This window comes from Chaetodon auriga, chromosome 24 (assembly GCF_051107435.1).
Source record: "Chaetodon auriga isolate fChaAug3 chromosome 24, fChaAug3.hap1, whole genome shotgun sequence".
NCBI lineage: Eukaryota > Metazoa > Chordata > Actinopteri > Chaetodontiformes > Chaetodontidae > Chaetodon > Chaetodon auriga.
The window spans coordinates 5,189,320-5,211,476 of record NC_135097.1 but is presented as its reverse complement, the minus strand read 5'-3'; the positions used below and the strand labels follow the sequence as shown (position 1 = coordinate 5,211,476).

The 22,157-nt window shown below is 42.9% G+C and overlaps 3 protein-coding genes across 4 annotated transcripts; 2 read left to right on the top strand and 1 right to left on the bottom strand.

Moving 5' to 3' along the window:
• The first annotated feature begins 1,212 nt into the window (after window positions 1-1,212).
• On the top strand, window positions 1,213-7,463 carry LOC143316811 (leukotriene B4 receptor 1-like). Its single transcript, XM_076724509.1, has 5 exons — window positions 1,213-1,275; window positions 4,028-4,576; window positions 5,555-5,755; window positions 5,917-5,957; window positions 6,274-7,463. Exons 2-5 carry the CDS (start codon window positions 4,037-4,039, stop codon window positions 6,515-6,517), a joined length of 1,026 nt encoding a protein of 341 aa, XP_076580624.1. The 5' UTR covers window positions 1,213-1,275; window positions 4,028-4,036; the 3' UTR covers window positions 6,518-7,463.
• Window positions 7,464-8,350: 887 nt separating this feature from the next.
• ltb4r (leukotriene B4 receptor) lies at window positions 8,351-12,234 on the top strand. Of its 2 annotated transcripts, none has more exons than XM_076724498.1 (4): window positions 8,351-8,487; window positions 9,236-9,766; window positions 10,436-10,712; window positions 11,169-12,234. In XM_076724498.1, the coding sequence occupies exons 2-4, from the start codon at window positions 9,273-9,275 to the stop codon at window positions 11,553-11,555; spliced, it is 1,158 nt and encodes a 385-aa protein (XP_076580613.1). In that variant the 5' UTR covers window positions 8,351-8,487; window positions 9,236-9,272; the 3' UTR covers window positions 11,556-12,234. The 2 variants fall into 2 exon arrangements, with proteins under 2 accessions (XP_076580613.1, XP_076580612.1); XM_076724497.1 differs by having other exon boundaries at window positions 8,596-9,766.
• Window positions 12,235-15,510: 3,276 nt separating this feature from the next.
• On the bottom strand, window positions 15,511-20,529 carry LOC143317447 (kelch-like protein 33). The gene is made up of 6 exons (XM_076725603.1): window positions 19,899-20,529; window positions 19,322-19,764; window positions 18,583-18,825; window positions 18,200-18,450; window positions 16,819-16,989; window positions 15,511-16,039 (listed from the first exon to the last, which is right to left on the bottom strand). The coding sequence occupies exons 1-6, from the start codon at window positions 20,527-20,529 to the stop codon at window positions 15,511-15,513; spliced, it is 2,268 nt and encodes a 755-aa protein (XP_076581718.1).
• Window positions 20,530-22,157: the final 1,628 nt, after the last annotated feature.

Below are 22,157 nucleotides of genomic sequence, written 5' to 3'. Positions count from 1 at the left end.
ATTTTTCTGTCTTATTTCCACGCAGCGGTGAGCACTGTCATCTTTGAAGTCCCTGTGCTGTCCTCTAGTCGATTGGTGAATCCATCGCATGCTTTGGAGTAAGACGGAGCTTTTCTGTGCTTTGATCTGGAGCCTCTTTTTCATGGATTGGGCAAGGCCCCTTTGTTTCAGTGAAGGGCAATGTTAAAACTACAGCACACAATGATATTAGGCAATAGAGTTCTTCCAGCTTGGTGAGTAACAGCTTCGGGAAGGCCATTTTTTTCACCTCTTGGGATGAACTGGAAAGCCAACTGTCAGCCCGACTGTCCTCCTCCATAACATGGCCGTGTACTGTAGACGATCCATATTTAGATTGATTGTTAGGCGCCAACCTTTAGTGGGTGTAGTAATCATGACGGGAGCAAAGGAGGAAGTCAGGTGGCGTGGCATGAAGACCGACAAAGTCCATGTAGGGAGGTGATGACTGTTCGTGTTGCATGTGAAACCAAACGTAGCTTTGACTTATTTGTAACTCATGTACTTATGCTAACCCCAGTTCCTAAAGCTAACCAAGTCTTTTAGGAGTCCAAACTTAGTCGACTCACAACAGTTTCAGAACGTTAACCGCATGATGACGAAGGTCCAGTACACCGGTACAACGGTCATATGTCATTTAGGTGTGAGGACGAATTAGTGAGACGAGCCTGGTTGCCCGTCATCGGTACTTGACCTGATGCTCTTGCGGCTGAATGGGATCAAATCCTTCCAGCCAGGTTCCTCCTCTTTAAAACTGAAGATTCATGGTTTAAGAATGATGTCCTCAGCAATCACGTATCTCCTGAATATGTCGGCGTCCACATACTTTTAGCCGTGTTGTGCAATTTGTTTTTTATGTGCTACGTTGAAGATATCGTTTAAAATATCAGCTGCCACTTGGATGCAACAGGCGTGAGCAGCCCTAACCCTTTAAGCTGACAGCGCACAGATGGAATTCCTCGCTCAGACATTTGAGGATGTTGACAGACTGCCAGGGCAGAGGCCTGCCAGGTAAAGGGGGACACACCTTCCCTTCTCACTACGCTACATGTTACAGCAAGCATGACATATCAATCAATGGAGAGCGACAGAGCGAGAGAGAGAGAGAGAGAGAGAGAGAGTGGGTGGGGGGAAAACGTGGGAAGAAGAAAGTGTAAGAAGAAAAGGAAGAAAATATAACATTCACAACAGATTCAGACTTCTTTTCCAGCTCTGGGTGCCTTCTTGCTTCTGTTGGGATTTACAGCCGATGAGCTGGTGAGTCTTTTTCATTTTCTTGCCTCTCAGTCATGAGTCTGTGTTGGTTTCTGTCACTGACAACACTGTGGTTACATGTGCCAGCAAATCACTGCAGTCAACCGTAGTGACTGCCACCGTCGGAGGGGAAACCGGCAGCTTTCCTTGTCTTGTTCAGGATTTTACAGGAGTTCTTTTTCTGCTGTATATATATATTTTTTAGAAAAAAGTAATGAAACCAGTGATATAATTATGAACAACATGCCAAGTTGTGCTTCCAAATCTGTGCCGTGCTCTGAATCTATGTGTTGTACAGTGTGTGCATGTATGATGTTTCTTTGTAGGTGGAACAGGTGTGTTTTTAGTAAGTATGTGCGTGAGTCATAGTACACACAAACACACCTTTTGAGTCAGGTTTTACGGTCTGTGATGTGGTGACTTGTTTAACAGGGAGCTCTGTTTGTACAAATGATAATAAAAAGGAACAAAATAAGGGAAGAAGGCAAATATTCATTGTCTGCATTGTAGGGAAATAAAAGGTTAAAAACCAAACACCAGCACTCGCAGGAGCAGTGGAAGCAGAAAAGACTTGGCATGACGATGACACCAGCTCCGTGGTTACAGTCAGTGTAGTGTCACATTGCTGAGTCGTTGCACAATGCGACACAGTTTCACCGGCTGCTGCTGCTGCTGCTGCTGCTGCTTTGATGCCACTGTCAATGCGGTTTGACCGGCTTTCGGTAAACACAGAGGCCATGTGGCTGCGCTTCTTTGTCTCTCTCTTCTGTGGAAACCTGGAGATGTTGAAATGCTTTTATCCTGCAGTATTTGATCTAAAAAAAAAAAAAAAAAAAAACTGTTGCAGGTACATCTGTGGTGGAGGAAAAGATTTTTAAATTACATCACAGGCATAAAAATTAGCACCTTTTTTTCATCTTTTATTTATTCTTTGAATAGTGTGAGTACATCTAATGGCCTTTATGGTCTTTTGCTTGTCTGATAATAATTTCCATCTACTTTTTGCACATTTCTGTTATTCTTACTTGTGGTCTATAAATGAATTCACTTAATTTTAAATCATCTGTCATTCAGTGTGTCATTAGAAACTATGTGTCAAATACCTAGATGAATTGATTAACGTACCTTTCTCATTCATAAAAAAACATGTTTTTTGAAGGAAGGACTGAGGTCCCACCCCCTCAGAGGTGACACAAATGAAATGCCTAGAGCGTCTTTTTTAACGCACAGCATGAGAAGGACTAAAACGAAATGTCTCCAAAAGCCAACAAGTGACTCAGAGCTCGCCTCTGTTATATCACCTTGTGTGCCTTGGCTCACCACTGCAGCCAATTACACACTGATTTACACTGCAATAATCCATAATTACAAGTTGCTGGGAAATATGGAACAGGTTTGCTTCGTAGATGTGAGAGTGAATAATTGATTATATGCACAAGAGCACTGATGCTGCAGAGTTTGACTGTCGGCAGTGAAGGGCGTGCTCTGATAGCTAATAGCAAAGATATGTCGAACAAGTGACAGCATGTTACTTTTTAAAACATCTAACATGAAGTAGCTATAGTAAATATGCTGCCTGGCCTATAGGATGCATACGAGAGCATTATCTGATGTATAACCTCTGAAAGGTATCTGCTATTTGTAGCCATACAAAGTGCTACTGCTACTCTACAAATGTATTAAAGGATAAGGCTGCTGATATTTTACATTTTTCTTATTGTTATCAGCAAATCCCATAAAAAGACCTCAACCAGTCTGTCCCTCAATACATTTCTGATGGCCCAGTCGGTCTGTTGCGCACATCCCGAAGTCCACTTGATTCTATTAAAGAGTTAAATCTGGGCTCTTTATTTTTAATAAGCGACACTCAGACATGGGTAAAAAGTTCCTTTGTTTGGGTACTATTTTCAGCTGTGGGTGTTCAAAGTAAAAAGGCAATTTGCAGAATCAAACCATTAAATTATAGCCATTTTGACTAAATGTTTATAATAAATAATTGGTCAAAGGTCAATGCAGAGCAGTTTTGTGCTCTCTCTATAGAAAGTGGGAGTTTTAGATAATTTATTCTCTCATTTTGACAGAGTTCAACACGGTGTCAGTTTAAATACTCATGTGAATTGAAATAAACGCTACATGAGCCAGGGTTCATTTTGTAAAGGTACTTTTGGTGATATTGTGTGTATTTCCTGTCTATTATTTTTATTGTACCTTAATTGATCAAACCTTTTCTCTCGATTATATTTCTAAATATTCAAATATTATTTAAAACACTTTAAATTGCTTTTGTGTTCGAATGGTTCTACAATATGAGACTGAATCATCACCAAATTACTATCAGCAGCACAGTGACTGTTGCTCTCCACTCGTGTCTGGTCTCGTCGTTCAGGAATTAAGAATCCCCGTTAAAACCTGTTACACTTGCGCCACACTCCCACGCTTTCCTGAAGAAATACATGCTTGCATTTTCACACTGAGGCCTGTGCCAGATAAAACATGGAGTAGGAGTCAGAGGTGAGGCTATTTATTAGTCGGAATATCTCTAAAAGTCGCTTGGTAATGCAGTAGGTGGGTGTCAGGACAGAAATTGCGCCATATTCTGGTTACTTTTTATTCTAGTTACAATTTTGAGATTTGCTTTGTTAGTGTTTATATAATGGAGCTTTTCTCTTTGTATTCTATGTGCCTTAAAAGGAACAGTTAAATCGAGAGCCAAACCTTTGATGAAAATTGTTGACCAATGGCATCTCTTCGGCAGGTGACAAAAATGGCCCAGGCTAACACATCCTCCGCCGCAGTTAATGAGACCATTGTGGATAACCCGACTGCAACCACTATGGGTGCCCTCATCCTGAGCCTCGTCTTTCTACTGGGCTTCCCTGGAAACCTCTTCATCATCTGGAGCATCATGGCACGCGCCCGAAAGCAGTCCGTCACCACCCTTCTCATCCTCAACCTAGCTTTCGCCGACGGCTCCCTGATGGCTCTCACCCCGTTCTTCATCGTCTACCTGGTTATGAAGAAGTGGGTGTTTGGGAATGTGATGTGTAAGGTCCTCTTCTACCTGTGTCTGCTCAACATGTACGCCTCCATCCAGCTCATCATGCTCATGAGCGTCTACAGGCTGGTGGCGGTGCTGTGGCCGCAGCGCCTCAGTCTTATCACCGGCCGGAGGACCGTGTTGCGGGTGCTGGCGGTGGTGTGGGTGCTGGTGATGGTCGCCTCTGTTCCTGCGATGATCTTCAGGAGACTGGAGCACAGGAGGAATACTTGGGTGTGCGATTCATTCCATGATGAAAATAGTCACGTGAGTCAACCAAAACCTGATTATCTTCATGTTATCAGTTTGGACTCCACCAACAATCCTCTAAGTTTGTGAGCTGACTAATAGAGAAATGAATCAAGGTCATCAACAGATGTGTTGATACACAATCATTAGGGGATTGCAAACAAAATTTAAACTGAGTCATCTGCACTCATCGGTGGTTAACCTCAGTGTTTTGTTGTTTTTTCCCCCTTAGTCATCCACTTCAACAACACTTTGAAAGTCACTGGTGGTTACATGTGTTAATGTGTGAGATGTGTAAGAAGCTGCTGTTAGCTAGTTAGGACAGTTAGCCATGCAGCCAGTGGGCCTCGGGGACCGTTGGTGTTTACACTGTGCACACGAGCATCAGCAACGTGTGGAGCAAGAATATCTTCACATTAAACTCTGATTTAAGGGTTAATTTTGACCAAACCGGAGTTACCAGAGACTAGACAGCTCTGTTGATTTTTATTTTGTTTGTGTCGAGTTTGAATGAAGTGAGATTTATGGTGAGTTAACTTGGCAGTTAAGCTCATCTTCAGTTGGTGGATAGATGAACCTGAATTCAGAAGATACACGGCTTTATTTTTCTTTAATGAGAACATTTCATTTCTGGACATTATTGTGTTCATTTTTAGACAAACAAAGCTTAAAAAAAAACAGGTTTTGAAATGCAGCAAACTAGCCGCTTGCATACATCTCCCAGCTGAAACTACTGGGGGGTTGAATGTCTTAGAGGTTTAATTACTTCCGTTTGGTTAATAAAGTTCTTTCTTTTTTTATGTTTTAAACTAAAATTCTGGTCATATCTTACACGTTGCACCTTTAAACTGCCTGAGTGGAGATGTCAGGACAGCAGACGTATATGAAGTTCGTATTGTATACGTAATAATAAGTAAGACTGGCTTCATGAATCGTGTGATTTCACGTAATGCACGATATGAATAAATTCTGTTTTTGCTCATCTCCCCTGCACAGGTGGTCCTCCAGTACACGCTGGAGCTCGTGTTGGGGTTTTTAATTCCCTACGGGGTCATTGTAGTCAGCTACATATGCATCTTACGGCGGATCCGGAAGACCAAGTTCGGCCGTCGCATTCGTAGTGAGAAGCTCATCCTGGCCATCGTGTTGACTTTCTGCCTGTTTTGGTTGCCTTACCACGTCATCAACATGGTGCAAGTATGTCACACATCCTGTTTTTACAAGTAACACCTTCTTTCAAGTGTGATGACTGCAGCTTCATGTATTCACCAAGTATTCAGGTTTGATATTATTTCCAGAACTGTGAAGAGATGCTGAGCTTCACTGTTGTTAGCTAATCTGTTTTGTCTCGTTCTCAGGTTACATGGGCCTTGTGTCCAGACGGTTCAGTGAAAGCATTGTAAGTGATGACACAACAATTTGCGTGCATTTTATTTTTATAGCTAATTCAAACACGAGGGGAGAAATGAGTCAGGAGCATGCTCGATATGAATCATTCACACATTAAAATAGTGAAAAACAACTTGATCTATGTTACATATTTTTGAGTCGTGTACTGACATTATGCCAAATGTTTCCAAGCAGGTTGAAAACCCAGACAAGACCAGTCTGTGATCCTTTTTTGTAGATTCTGATAAATATCAAACAAGTTGAAAGTGTTTTTTTTCTGTCATTTGTGTCTAATTAAATGCTCTGCTCACTTCCTCACCCACCAGGTTGGATAAGATATGGCACAGGAGCCGTGCTGTCACCTCCTCCATAGCCTTCATCAGCAGCTGTGCCAACCCAGTCCTGTACTTCTTTGCAGGAAAGTCTTACATCCGGAGAGAGGGGCTGGCATTCATGGCCCGCTTGTTTGAGGGCACAGGGCTGGACTCAGCTAACAGGAAGAGCCGACAAAACAGCCAGAACAGCCGCGACAAAGACAAAGAGGCAGATGCCGTCATGCTAAAGGGATAAAGATCCAGTCGTGTTACCAACTCAAGCTCTAATGCTAAACCAGTGAAGAACGGTAAGATGCAGTAGGCTTGAAGCTGGTGTGAAAATTGAGCCTCTCAGGCCTTCAAATGTCCGTCCAGTCACAAAAACGTCCATAATTTGGAACAAAAAAAATAAGGGTTCATCGTGCACAGGTGGCTCAGCAGCAGGAATCTTTCTTCCATGTGAGACTGCCACAAAGGGATGTAACTGACCTGGGAGCAGCTTGTCACTCGATGCATCCTGAAGTGACATTATTGTGTTTGAGATGGTGCTCAAACCGCAAAACAACATGCTCTGAACTATTTCACAAGGAAAAGACTGTGGAGAATTATCCAGGACGGTCACACTCTTCACCACCGCAAAGACCCTTTTTAATTCAAGATACGCCCCTCGAAGAGAGGTGGTGCCTCATGTTTACTGTATGTGTACTGTAGGTTGTTATTGTAACTTTAATATTTGTTTTTGCAAGACTTTTCTCTGCCATTTTGTTCCAAATGTTTTACTGATGCTTGAAAGCACACGAGTAGGAACTGAGAGTTCAATGGAGGTACTTGACTTTCTTCAATATTCACACTGATGTGTTTGCGTCATCTCTTGCATTGTTTGGTATGTCACTTGGCCACTTGGGGGAGCAGAACATGCTGTAAATGCAACATTGCTACTTGACTAACATCACCCTATTAAGTTGTTACAGTGAATGTGTTATTGAACAGTTGTCAGTTTGCACATCCAGCAGACAGACAGCACTGCTAGCATTCATTTGCAGTCATGTTTTTGGCCACCCGATGAATGCAGTTCCTATAATCACCCCCATCTTTAGCTCTGTTTTGGTCTCAGTCAACTCCTGAGGGATATATATGGCTCTTAAACGAATAAATGCTCCACAGTGTTCACCAGCTAGTCATTAACCTTGTCTGTCTGCTGTTTGGTGCTGGGCAAGTAGAGGGTTTATCGGCACTTTCAATGCTGAAAACAGTTGCTTTCTAAGCTGGATGAGAATGATTAGTCCGTTTCACATTACGCATAGGGGTTTGATCCATTTTAATATAAAAATATTATTTAGTGCAGCTTTAAAGAGAAAACCCTTAACTGGACTGGGTTAATATTTCCCTCTGAGTATGCACTCTGTCAAAAAAATGAAATACAGAAAAATACAAAATGATGTAAAGCACCGTTTCCTGCACATCACAACCTTGTTATGCAACTCGATACGTCTTGTCCCCCTTGAGAAAGATGGGGGATGTGGAAAGAGGAATAGCCTGTAAATCTGCCAAAATGTGTGATGCAAGAGTGCAAACAATGCGTACGATAGAGGTATGATTTCAAGCTCATGTATCAACAAGATCCAGAGTTTCCAGGAATATTCACCCCCTCACTTATTCACCGTCATGACGGGCTCTTGTGCTGTTCAATCCTGCACTTTCTTTACAATAATGGCACCAGTTTGACAAATGTTTCCACGGTGAGGCATTTCATTTTTGTGCCAGTTAGCTGTATTGTTGCTGCAGCTCTTTGACATTAAATTTGTCTGAAATATTTCACACTATGAAGCAGCTCTAGCTTAAGTTTCACTTTCGTGGCGTCTGTTTTTCACATGACTGCAAAGCAAATGCTTCTCCACAAACAGTTTTGTATCATTTTTCATGCATTATTCTATCATGTTGTATTTAATGCACCAATCAGCAATTGCAGAATAAAATGGGCAGAGGGTTGCTACATCGGAACCCAGTGAGCTCAGTCAGGCTTCCTGTGCTCCTGGATTTCCCCTCACATGACTCCTCTTACTCAATATATAGAATTTTTGGTTTTTTCTCTCCACACACAGTCAAAGCACAGACAGAAGCCTGGGAGCTCGCAGTAGATCAGGCAAGCGGTGAAACAGATAGAAGGTTGCACATTTTTGGAGTGGACTTATCGCGTGGCTTTAAAGAGGAGATCCGCAGTTGAAGGTCCGTATCTGAGTTTTATTAATTCAGCTCTTTAAAATACTCTCATGTTAGATATTTGTCTGGTGATCGTAGAGTTTGACAATGATGTTTAAATTTCTTGTCTTGTAGAGGAGAAGGACCTCAGATCTCAGCATAAAGTCGACTGACTGTGAATGATGTTTTGCTTTGTAACACAAATACTGCAGCTTTATGTGGAACAGGTGTGTTTAGCGAGCCGAAGATTAAAGCTTGAAGATTAAAGTAAAGCTGATCTTTACTGCTCCTTAGTCTTTCTGTGGTATAAAACAGAATTGTTACCTTAATTCTAATAACTGATTGCCTGATTCATTCAACGCCTTTAGTGTCCCAAATGTCCCAAAACTCTGACATTTTGACCTGAAAATGAGCTAAAAAAAAAAAAAAAAAGAGCTTTTCTGTAATTTGCCATTTGTTTGCTGCACATAGCTCTTATGCAATAAACGGTTCATGTGGTTACCATGTGGTAAGGAACATATAAAGTGATACCTTATCAATTCGGACATGTCTACAGAAGCAGCCCATGACCTTTGACCTCTCTGATTCTTGTCGGATAGTTACAGGCACCTCTGCTGCTGTCTGCTACCACATTTCAAAACACTAAGAAAAGATAAGAAAAAAGATATTGTGAAAGTTTTGCAGCGTTTAGACACATCCACATCTCACTAACCTGAATGCAACATATCCTGTTTCCTGCCCGTCTGTTCTTTGAAATATTCTGTCATTTTCACAGCTGTCAAAGCCAAACTGATTCTTCAGAAGCTTTCCTGATGGCATCCAATATGACCACCACCTCCCAGCAGTCCTCCCCTGCCTCCTCTTCTCTGCCCATCAGTGTTTCAGCCCAGGTCGGCATTGCCATCCTGACCGTGGCGCTTTTGCTGGGCTTCCCTGGGAACCTGTTTGTGGTTTGGTCGGTGCTCTGCCGGGTGAAGAAGCGCTCAGTGACCTGTTTGCTGGTGCTGAATCTGGCTGTGGCGGACGCTTTCCTGCTGCTCAGCTCCCCTCTTTTCCTGCGTTACCTGGCTGGAGGCCGGGGCTGGGAGTTTGGCTCGGCAGCATGCAAACTGGTGCATTACCTGTCTGCCGTGAACATGTACGTGTCCATTTACCTCATCTGCCTGATGAGCATGGACCGCTGGTTGGCTGTGACGAGGCCTTTTCTGTCCCAGAGAATGAGAACCAAGCGCTCCTTGCTGGTTCTCTTGCTGGGAGTCTGGGTGTTGGCGTTCATCCTGGCGCTGCCGATGCCTTTCTACCGCAGGTGAGGCAGACTTTTCTTTGTACCTCTGGACTTATTACATTTCTTAAGTTTGCACAGTTTATTGTTTAATGGCAGCTGCATGGTGTGTTTCCCATGAAGGGAACTGAGGTGACGTCAAGTGAATTAAGTTATAGATTGCAGAAAGGTATGCCTTTTTATTCTACCCAACAACGCGTTAGGTGGCCTATGTTTTAAGGCGCTGATGATTAATCACAGTTCGGCCAAAAAAAAGCTGATTCAGCACACTGGCAAATAGTTTGACGTAGGTGTGGTTTAATACATTTCACTTCCAAGTAAAGCCAGTCAAGGCCCGCAGGAAGTTTGGAGTTTGCGTGAGGATTGTGCAAAGTGCGAAAACGGAGAGTGGCAGCTTTGAAGAGGGTGCTGCCCTTATGTCTCCTCTTTTGTGCCTTATGTATATATTTCTGTGCACTCTTAAGTCGTTTAAGGCTGCTTAGTGGTTAGGAATTTTTTGGCTTTCTTTCAACTGACAGTATTTGCACAGAAAGAAATGTTTGTGTATCTGCTATAAGTCAAATTAACTGATTCAATTGTTATTTCCATTTTCTTACAGACTTCACTCAACAGTCTTTGGCTATGTCCAAATATACTATATTTGGAGCCACTCTAACTTTCTACTTGTATATATTTTTTTTTCCTCTCTGGCAGTAATCTGAAGAAGACGCTACCAAACAATGTCACCTTGAGCTTCTGTATCCCGTACCACTGGCAGAGCGTGGGTCACCAGGTCTTCCAGTACCTGTTCGAGACCATCATGGGCTGCCTGCTGCCTTTCTCCCTCATCAACACCTGTTACACCTGCGTCATCTGCCGTCTGCAAAACGCCAAGTTCCATCGCAGAGGACAAGGCAGCCGCCTCATCCTGATCATCATCTGCGCCTTTGCAGCATTCTGGCTGCCCTATCACATCATCAACATCATGGAGGTGATTTTGTCAAACTTTTTGTTGAAAGGATCAGAGGGTGATTTAATTACTACAGATTCCATTAGGTGTTAAAAATGTGTATTCAGACAGACATGTAGTGTTTTTTTTAGATTAGATTTAGATTTTTGGGTGTAAAATGAAACAACAAAACGATAAAGTCACCATTATTATCTTGAATGTATGCCGGCCCAGATCACATATTAGGTACAAAACCTCTCACAGGTAAGAGAAAGCAGCTGTTTCGGACAGTCTGACTAAGATAATGCTATAAGGAATAAAATGGGTCAGCAATAACTTTCAATCATTCTCAGTCATTTTTTTTTTTTTTTTCATAAATTTCATGCCATGCACTTAAAAATATCCGTTTTCTTTGCTTGCTTGATAAGAATAATGGGCATATTTCCTCCCTTTGTTCATGGTATTTAATGTGTCCCTTTCCCCCTCTCCCTGCTCCAGGTGGTTGGTCTCTTGCAGGGCAGTCCTTCAGTGCTCAAGGCTGCCCGCACAGCCCGTCCAAATGTCACAGCCTTTGCTTACTTCAGCAGCGCCGTCAACCCCATTCTCTACGTGTTCGCTGGGAGCTCCCACATCCGCCAGGCTGGCCTCAGCTTCATGGGCAAGCTCTTTGAGGGCACCAACTCAGAGAGCAGGACCACGTCCACCTTCACCCGTAGCGGTCGCAGCGGCTCTTCACCGGACGAGAGCTCCGCGTTGCACACGCTGTCGGCCAAACTGGGGAGGCCTTTCAAAAGCAAGAACAAGGAGCGAAGCAGCAGTGAGGCGGGCAAACAGCTCCACGAACCTGAGCTCAAGACTCTGGCCAGTCTTGACCAGTTAGAGTAGCATTGTAGCCATGCTCCAAACCCAAGCTGTCTCCCTTGGACTACCTTTCCGAATGAAGTATATCCACGACTTTTATCAAATTAGACACGAAACTTTGCCTCTCCAGTGATAAAATCACTGTAGTGTCAACAGAATCTCCATCTCATTGTTAGTCGAGGAACAAATTCCTGGAAATGTTACTCAGTCATGGCAAGAAGAAGAGGGCTCTCGCTTGTTTGACAAAGCTTTTTGGAAACTGTACTTTTTATATCTATTTAATTGTCTATATCAAAAAGGAAAATGACTGCAGATTTAAGCAATGCTAGCCGCATGGCTCTAAAGATGGAAATGTTGGTCTGTGGGTCGGTCAATCCACCGCTTTGATCCAGACTGAAATGTGGAAATATCTCAGCGACTGTTGAATGGATTACCATGAAATTTCATCACCCAAAACACATTCTTACTTGCATTGTTGGTCCAGAAATGTACAAATTCGTTATCATTCGTTTGTATGTCGTAGATGACTTCAAACCACCACCTTTATTGTTATAAGCCTAAAATGTAACTTTGACTTTGACTTTGTAAGGCAGTGACTTCATTCGCACAACAGTAATTTGTCTGCATTATGTAAGTTATGTAAATTATCACATATTTTTTGAATATGTGGGAAAGGCTGTGTTTTTTTTTATTTTAAAGTAAAATGTATGGACATTTGTAGTCAAAAAACAAAAGACAAAATTTGTTAATAAAATTTTTTTTTAATATTGAATTTCTGCTGCTGTGTATTTTTCATCAGAGGTCCAGAAAAACACTGTCAGAGTCGCAGATGTGTGAAATTATGTTGTTCTTACACATGCAATGTTCAGCACAAACAGATCTTTGCAAAAGGAACATTTCGCCAAAATATCCTTCCTCTCACGCACAAGAGTATAGTATGTCATTCACTATTTCGTAACAATTACGACATGTCATGCAGTTAATCTCCATTAAGATTCAGGGCCACCCTTAACTTTCCTGTCAGTAAGAGTGAAAGAAAGGCAAAAAGGGAACAGTCACAGCAAACATGACTCATGTTTAAATTAATATCAAGAAATCCTGAATGAGGACATCGCGGTGACACAAGTGTATCAGAGCATGATGACAAAATGTCCCTCAGAGCTGAGCTTTCCCCATCAATCACGTCTTTATAGACTGGTGGATTAACAGCAGTTTAAACTGGTCTCACATGTAAAAACCTTCATCTGAAGAGATCAGCACGCACTGTCCACAGTCCACCGTCATTTTGTTGTTACAGGCCGTCAAATACGATGCTAAATGTCTGGCTTGGAGGTTCCTTCTTGACTTCTGGAAACAGCACCCGGTGGTGTTTCTAATGCTTTCAGGTTTGCATGATAACAATCAAAACCAATTCCGAAACAGCTCTAATCTGACTGCTGAGGACGGCCACAAGTGCATTTACTTGCTAAAAATGAGGAGATTACAATCAGTGTCGTTCAAGTTCACACTCCACAAGAGCTAACTCAAAGTTCAGGTCACAGACGTTAAAATGAGCTAGTTCACGCTCCGTTCACAGTTCTGAATTAGAAGAGCCAGTTCGTGTTCATTTCTTCCATTTTTAAATGAGCTGCAAAGGCTGCAGATCTTCTATAATGCAGTCTAGTGAGTTACAAGTGTCTCTTCTTGTTAATGGGAAACAAAGGTAAAACGCTGCGAGTTTGACTTGGATGGAAGAACTTTGCAGCCGTTGGCTCTTTGTTCAACCTGATGTCATGTTGAATTCATCGCTCATGTTGGACTTGTTTTTTCAGACCCGGCGGGCACATTTTTCATAAACATGTGAGATTTGTTTCCATTGGGATCTTGATTGTTAACTCTTGCAGGACCAGTAAGATGATTTCAAAGCTGCTCTGCCTCTGATGTTTGGATAAAAAATGGTCTAATGTCTCTTTTTGAGTCCTGTTTTTCAGTGGCACTGCAGTGAAATTTCTAAAGAGTGTTAACTTTAGACTAGTGAGGGAAGAAGCAGCTGGGCAGGAAAGTCTTCTTTAATAAATAGATAAATTATACTACTTTTTCTAACATTGCGGCAATGGATCTGATATTTTGATGTCATGGACAAGAGAATCGCTCCTCATTTCCTTTCTACTCTGTTTAATCTTCGGCTCTCATGGATGAATCGGTAACCTTATGTGACTCGGGAGATGAGTCACACTATTTGGGTTATCATTCATTTGGTTAATGAAATCTATTCATCAACCTCCGACTTTTCAGACTGCATTAACACCTTGTTGACAAGAAAAGATGAGAAAAGATGGGGATGTCTGATGTCTGATGTCTGACGTGAATCTGTTGGGAAACGCTGATGTTTCAGATAGATTACAACTTAATCTAAAGCAGCAGGAGACGCTTCAGTCTTAAATGAGTGTGTTTTCCGTGAATAAGTCTGACTGACACGACAAAAATGAAAGGTTATGGCTCATGTTGACAGACTGAAATGTTCAATATAATCTGATGATGAATTAAATGTCAACAGTTTCCATTAACCAAGTAAATTAAGGCTGACTTAATTTGATAAAAACTGGACAGGATATTTGACGCAGAACTAAGACTAAATAAAAAAACAAACAAAATTTATGTGACTTTCAATCACAAGAACAAAAAACAGAGCCAGAAACTTTTTTTTTTTTTTTTTGACAGGTGACAGGTGATTCAGGTGAGGGATTCTCCTCAGTGCCACAAATACAGGACTTGATGAAATAAAAGTAAACTTGAAGGCCAAACACCTCCTGCTCGGATGACTGACTTTCGAGTATCGTTCTTTTTAGGGCATCATATTTAATAGAATAGGAAATACATGAAGATAAAGAGTCAAGCAGCAGCCGAAGGAGAAAATCTTTAATGATTACAAAGAAAAATAATCGGAAAGGTTGCAAAAGTGTTTATTTTATTATCTTCACATCCGCCCATGCAACACACACACACACACACACACACACACACACACACACACACTCAGTTCTAACTATCTAACTATCAGTACTGATGACAGGAAGCCATTTGTGAGTGGAGTGCATTACAGAAAAATAGGACAAAACTGTTGTGCAAAGCTTAAGATCAAATGTTGTGGGCTGCGTGACCTCATTCAGCATTTCTTCAGATCGAAGTGGTCGACCAAAGTCAAACGCTAAAAATTATTTCTCGTTCTAGGAATTTTTTGAGCTTTTGGCCAGATGTCGGTTGATTTTATTTGACGTCAGTTCCTCCTTGGGGTTCTGCTGGTGTTCAAACTGACATGCCCACATCTTTCAAACTCCACGCCTCTGGTTTGTATAGCAGGTTTTTTGTTCTAAATACGTTTCAAGCCTTGGTGGGTGTAGCTATGAAGACCCCTCAGACCCACAAAAGACCGCTGTTTTCACAGTGCTGCACGTGACGTGTAAACTTACCTTGATGTATAAAGTCAGTGGAGTTCCCCTTAATCTGTTCCCCTCTGAGTTAAAGAGGCTAAAAGGGATATTTTTATAAGAATACATCAAAGAACAATATGAAACAATGTGACGATGGGACAGGGGTCGCCCAGATGGACCTAGAGAGATTTATCAGCTAAATCAGCAGCTCTCTTCAGCTTTACGGAGCTTTATAGTGAGTTTCAGCTGACTTTAGCTGTCCAGCCAAGTAAGTACAGCACTCAACGGGCACTGTTTAGTGTTTTTGGTCTCTATTTGGGCTCTATCTTGACTCAATCTTGAAACTACTCAAACTTGGTCCCATCTCAGACTCTTCCAAGGTGGTCTTGCCCTGCTGTCATTGAGCCACCTTCTGCCTGTTCAGTGTCCAGGCATAGCGCCTGGTTGCACCTTTACCTCTTGCTAGGGATCAGAGTTCCTTCAACAGAGTTCTGTTTCTCACCTTTGATTTATTTATTGGGATTTTCTTGAATCAGAAGCAAAATCAACCAGTGCAGAAATGAAAACCTTCAATGTGCATCAGACAGATCAGGGAGTGGCAGGGAACAAGCTGCCAGATCTGTGTATGGGTGCGGCATAGCCCCCAGGTTTTCCCAGCGCCCCTCCACGGGGTCATAGCAATGCACCCACTGGGTATCTCTTGCTGTGTTTGCTGAAGACCCTCCCATCACGTATAACCTCCCATCGAGCACGGCTGCACCTGGTGACAGATGAGGGCGAGGCAGGGCGGGGATGGAGGACCAGGAGTCATGAGCGGCGTCATATAGTTCACAAAGGAGTTGGTCTCCAAAGCCCACACAGAGCGGCTGCAGCCCACCAGCCACCACTAACCCGCTCCCCAAGGCTAACATGACGTGGCCGGCACGTCCCGCTCCCACAGTCATTGGCGCTCTGGTGGAACAGCCGCGGGAAGGATGGTAGTGCCACATAGAGGGAAGGCAGCGATGATGGGAGTCACAGCCTCCGGAGATGTAGATCTGGCCGTTCAGGACAGCTGCAGCGTGGGCGCTGACAGCGATGTCCAGAGGGTGAGCTTGTCTGCAGGGGAGAAGACCAAAAGCTACGAGCAGAACGACTTTATGTGCCGCATCAGAGGAAACTGATAAATTATACATACCGTGTGCTTGTTTTAAACACTCTTCCTCAAACATTCTGGCCTCAAAGTTAAAAGCCACCAATGGGGCACGTAAAGGTTAGTTATTTCCTGTTTTATACTGAAAGTTGTCCTCATGTGACATCTTTTGCTTTACTTCCCGTGTTTTCCCACCTTTGTGATTGTTGATTTGTTTCACCTGCCCCCCATTAGCCCGAGTGGTTTTAAGTTTGTGTTTTCCTTCAGTCTGTTGCAGCCCTTTCCTGTGTTTTGGGATTTTTACCTTCTCTGTGTTGGTTTTGTTTGCCTGTTTGGGCTGCCCCTGTCTTGCCCTTGTTTCCCTGTATCCTGGGGTTTGTGTCCTGTGTGGAACTTAGTGGCTTATCTTTAGATGTTCATAGTTTTCCTGTCAAGTTTTGGGGATAAAATTACATGGTTAGGTTTGGGGAAATATCATGGTTTGGCTTTAAATGGACCTTTTCTCCCAACATTAACATGTTAGAAAGGCTACAATCTCCCATGTTCTTATTTTTCCCATTTTTTTCCCCCAAGTTGCAAAGCTAAGACATCACAACAATGTGACTGATCAGCTGCAGTGTTGGTCCTGGAGCAACAATTAGGATGTTGTAGGCACACCAACACGGTGATATTAGATCATGCCTGTATGACTTGTCCATCCAAGTCAGGAAACGTGTCAAACGTGCCCTCCAGTGTTGTACTGTACCTCCAGGTGTTCTCCTCAGGACTGTAGTACTCCACATCATCCAAGTATTGGCTGTCATCGCGGTTACCACCCAGAGCGAAGACCTTACCGTCCAGACACACACCAGAAAAGTAGTCCCTTTGGCACAGCATGTCAGGTAGGCGTTCCCATTTACACTGAGACAAGTCAAACCTATACAGAGAGGGACAGAGGCTGACTGAGAGCAGGTAACAGGACTCTGAAAAGAAAAGAAAACTTCATTGCAATATTTCCAGACATTTTTCTGTGTATAGTGAGGAATCTTCATTTAACACTTTGACTGATGCTTGATTAATCTCTGGCTTTGTCGTTGAGCTCGACAGCTCCCTGAAATGTCCAGTGTTGAAACTTAACTGTCCTTTCAAAACATTAAGTAAGATGTTGCACAATGGAGCTGTAAGGCCTGTTTTGGATATGAGCCACCATGACAGGTGCTATAAAAACATCAGGGAGCTTATCTATAAAATCAGAATGAAGTCATAATAAACAAATTCTACTGTTTATTATGACTGTTCTACTGTTATGAAAAGTCTTGTAGTTTGGAGGGAGGTCAGCATCAACAGTGGAGATGTTGAGTCGTGTCACACTGAGATGATCCTGAGGGTCTTAGGTTTTGAGCTGTGGGACAAGTTGGGAACCTTATATATCTTTTACCCATAAAAGAAACGCTGAACTGCACATATCAAAAAGGCGGGGCCATCAGCCAGGGTAACTATCGCCACAAGCTTTGCAGGAGGATGTTGCATCACATTTATGATGCAGATTCCATCCTGCAACTCTGGGTGAGTCAACCCTGCCCCCTCCCCAGGCCAGGAAAACAGAACACACCCACAGGAGACAAGAACAGCGAATGTGCAGGCATGTTTGATAGAAGGTAGAGCAAATTGTCCAATAGTCATAGAAACCTTTCAAGTATGTTATGAATCTACTTGTCTGTGCCATAAAATACCAAAAAAAATCACTGGATCCAGTTTCTCGAATGTCTGTTTGTTGATAGTTAGGCTTCTAAGGTATTAAGCTGAGGTTTTTTTTGGTTCGTACAAAACAGATCTGAAGATGTCAGGGCCAAACAGTTCATAGCTGAAATGAAAATAGCAGGTAGATTAATTGAAAATATGTTAGTTGCAGCCCTAGCACAGAATTTATTGTCTAATTATTGCCACATTGCCCTTTTAGAGACATTGCAACCCAGACAAAAAACACATTTTAGCATGAAGATGTGGAACACTTCAAATTTTTTTGGATTATCTGGAGGTACTGGCACAAACAACCAGCAGCTCTGTTACTGGCCTTTATCAATCCTACTTGCCACACACACACACACACACACACACACACACACACACACACACACACACTCTACCTCCAGGCAGACTTGAGGATATCCAGCGCTCCGTAGTACTTGCGTCCTCCCAGGACATACAGTTTGTTGTTGAGAAGACAGACGCAGTGTCTGAACCGGGCCGGTTCAGGGATCTTGGCGAAAGGCCTCCACTCTATGCTTCTAATTAGATCGGGTCCACGATGGAACTGCTGAGCGAACCACAAGGTCTGGCTGGGAACCCTCTTCATGAAATCATCATCGACAGTGTCCCCACAGACCAGAACCAGGACCTGAAACCCAATTATAAAGTAGATTTCCACAGACTGGAAACATCGAAAGAAGTAGAAAACATTTAAAAGATTTCTTTGACTCACACAAGTCTCTACACCTAAACTCAATAATCAGATTTTTAAGAAAAATACCTGGTTTGGGGTGCGAGGTCGGCATTCAGGCCCTCTGTAATCCCCCTCCAGGAGACTATGGAGTAGCTCCAGAGTACCTCTGGCCCCAGAGGTCCTGCGAAGGAGGCGGCAGCTCAGGACCTCCTGCAGCTCAGAGTATCTGAGAAGTGTGAAACGAACATGGTGGAGCAGGCCGGGCAGAACAGGTAGCCTCTCCTTAGGGTCGTCCTCCACCCAGCTCACTACTGCCCTGAACACCACTATCTAAGTATGAGGAAGGGAAATTCGCGTAACTTTACAGGTATACGGTATATGTTGAGATAAGACATGGTAATGTGGGCTCCAAGGATCACACAGTCATTAGTTACATCCTTACTGAAGGAAAAAATACATCCCGGTTCTCATGTTATGTGCATTTTTTGCATGTCGTGACATGAAAGCAACCCTCTGATTTCATGCTGGAGTTGTTGTCTGCCACTGTGTCATTCATGTATAAACCACTAGATGGCGCCAAAGTAAATTATTTTCAAATCCTGTGTAAAAGGGCCAGCAGGAAAAATGATACAACAGTTACATACGAGATATGATATGAAAACCTGCCTGAATGAAAAATTCACATAATATCAAACTGTACAAGTTCACAAATAAGCTCTTACAAATCAACAATACAAAAATGCAAATGTGTGTTGCTTCTAACTTAATTTTTAAGTGCATTTTTTTTTTGTAACCCAGATAGTTGTGGAGGTAAAAAAAATACTACCTCACTCTCTACACACAATGAGTCCTTCTCAAGCAATTTGACCAGGAGAGAATAGGGGACATCCTTGAACTTCTCCCCTGTAGAGATGCACTGGAAGTGGGCTAGGATGTACTCCTCTGCAGCCTGCCCCAGCTGGACCAGCCCATAGGTCTCAGCCAGGACCAGCACATCCAGACAGGTGCTTTCATCCATTCTGTCCTGCAGGAAGTCGATGCACAGCGAGTGCGCCCCCTGCAGCTGGAACTGAAACAGTGCATCTGTGAGCTCCCAAATCTGGCTCCAGCCCAGTCTGAGCTGACCCGTATAGATGAAGCCCAGTATGGATTTAATGACCCAGGATGCTACGCCTCGCAGGCACACAACGTCCTCAGTGGACTCCCGTAACCCTCCACAGAGCAGTGCGCGGAAATAGTCCCCACCCGCTGCTAACACCACACGGTGTGCTGAGTGATAAAGGAAGGATAAAGAAACAGACAGATGAAAATAAAAGATGAGAACAAGATAAACAAGAAGGCATGGACAGACAGGTAGAAGGCTTTTTCACCAAAACTACTCCAGAAATGCCTGAAAAGGTTACCCAAGTATCTCTCTCCGCTCTCTGCTTGTATTGTGACGTCACAGCCAACACCTCTCTCCCACATGTCCTTGATGATCGCCAAGCTCTTCTCTCTCTCTGTGGCTGCAGAGATCGCGACCTTTGACAAGCACCTTTGCATCAGCCTCTCCATCTCCAGACATTTGCAAGCATTCAGCACCTCCTCCATTACCCCCTCTTTACTCAAGTCCACAGCCACGTCCCTGCAGTACGCAAAGTCCAGAATGACCCTTAACCCAGCTGGGGTCAAACTATGGCTGATTTCCTGCAATCCAAGCCCAGATTTTTGTTTTGAGTCAAAAAATGCATCAGGGGTTTGACTGGCAGCTGCCAGCACAAGTCTGTGAGCTCTGAAGGAGTTGCCTTGGAGGGGAAAAATGCAGTCCAGGAGTAGTTCCTCCTCCTGAAGGCCATGCAGGCGAGTGAAGAGGGCGTCTGAGTGTGAAGGAAGGGTGTAGGACACCAGACCTGGGTCCTTGGAGAGAGATGACCGGATATGGTGACGAGGGTGATGGACTTCAGAGTCTGGTATGCGCTTTAATTCTGTACCTACACCACATTTGTGGTTTTGGAGGCGAGTTCTTGGTCTTCTTTTTTGCCCAGCATCATCCATATCTGCTTAACTTTCCTCGTCCTCCCCCACCTCTTCCTGTTCCTCCTTCTTTTTGTTTCTCTCTGTAATTGGTTTGCTGTGTCACTTGGTCACCACTTGTTTGTCATGACCAGACACTTCCTGTGAGAGTGCTTTGTACAAAGAAAGCAAGGACAAAAAGGGAGAGTCAAAATGAGGAAAAAGGGAACGGAAGGGAGGAACGCTGTGTGCTGCATTCCTAGAAGTGTCACATACATAGTCACTGCACTCATTTACTTTGACATTAGGACATCAGACCCGCATTGATCGCCCTTGTGACCTCTGAGGTGTTTTCTTTTTACAATGTCATCATGACGGACGCTCCCACAGGAGATTACAAGCATGTCAGTCACACTGTTTAGCAATACTCAGACTTCACCCTTTTACCTGCATGTTATAGAGATCAGTATATGAAGAGTTAAACCCAATTTTGAAATTAAGAAATGATTGCAAAGCACTCAGTGTTTCTACAGTTTGCCTGCTTGCAGATATGGGATACAGCACACAGTCTGCTTAACTGTTGTAAACAAAGTCTTCACTTTTTACAATTTGTTAATATCTCATTTTGGAGAGAGACTCTGCGTAGACACCTACCTCAGTGATTCCTCTGCCAGTGTGGGTGTAACGAGTGACTTTGACCAGGGCACAATGGCATTGTGAGCATGTGGGGTGCAGGAGGCGATAGAGCAGGTTTAATAATAGCTGGGTTCTGGCACTGTGAATCATACACTGCGAGAAGTTTCCACCTAAAGAAGTCCCTCAGTGTGGAGCCTGAAAAGCCTGTTTTTCTCACACAAAAGGAAAACTGGGTTTTTTTTTCAAAGCAAATCTGAAATTAAAGACACAGCATTCTGTTATTACAGCCGGCTAGATCTCAAGATATTCTGTTTTCAAGAAACCCACCCAATCAAGTGTTACAGAAGAGGGAGTTTCACCTACATGACCTCCTGATACTTCCTTTCTTTATGGGTAATTATTTAAGGCATAAAATTTATGAAATCACTTTTTTTATGTTCTGTTCTTTTTCTTGCAGTATATAAATGTCAACATCAACTACTGTTTTTCACATTCCACAGGTAAACAGGTTCAATGGTGGCAGGTGAGAGATCATGATTGGGTATGAAGGGATCATCCTGGACAGGCTGAGTAGTTCACAAGCGAGGATGGAGCGAGGTTCACCACTTTGTGAACATATGTTGGATAAAAGATATCACACGGGCTCAGGAACACTTGAAAATGATTGCATTCTGTATTTGTTCATGTTTAACACAACAGTTTAGGTAAAATACAAGATTTTCTGTCACATTTTAAAGCAAAAAAAAAAAAAAAACTGTCTCTGTGAGTTTATTCGTGTGGACGTTAGGAGCCAAATTCTTATTGCACCTCACTATCTGTTGTGTACACAATATGTTTAAAATTAGACAATCATTAGCTGGTTTTTGAATAGATATAGATTTACATTGTTTGGCGTCTTTAGACATTTGGCGAGTGAAATGGTGTTTTAGGATGACATGACTGAAGTCCATGCTGACGTGTTAAAAATAGACTGGGGGTGGTGGTGTTGGTGGTATCTCATACTATTTTTAGTGTGTAACTTGTGAAAGCAAAGG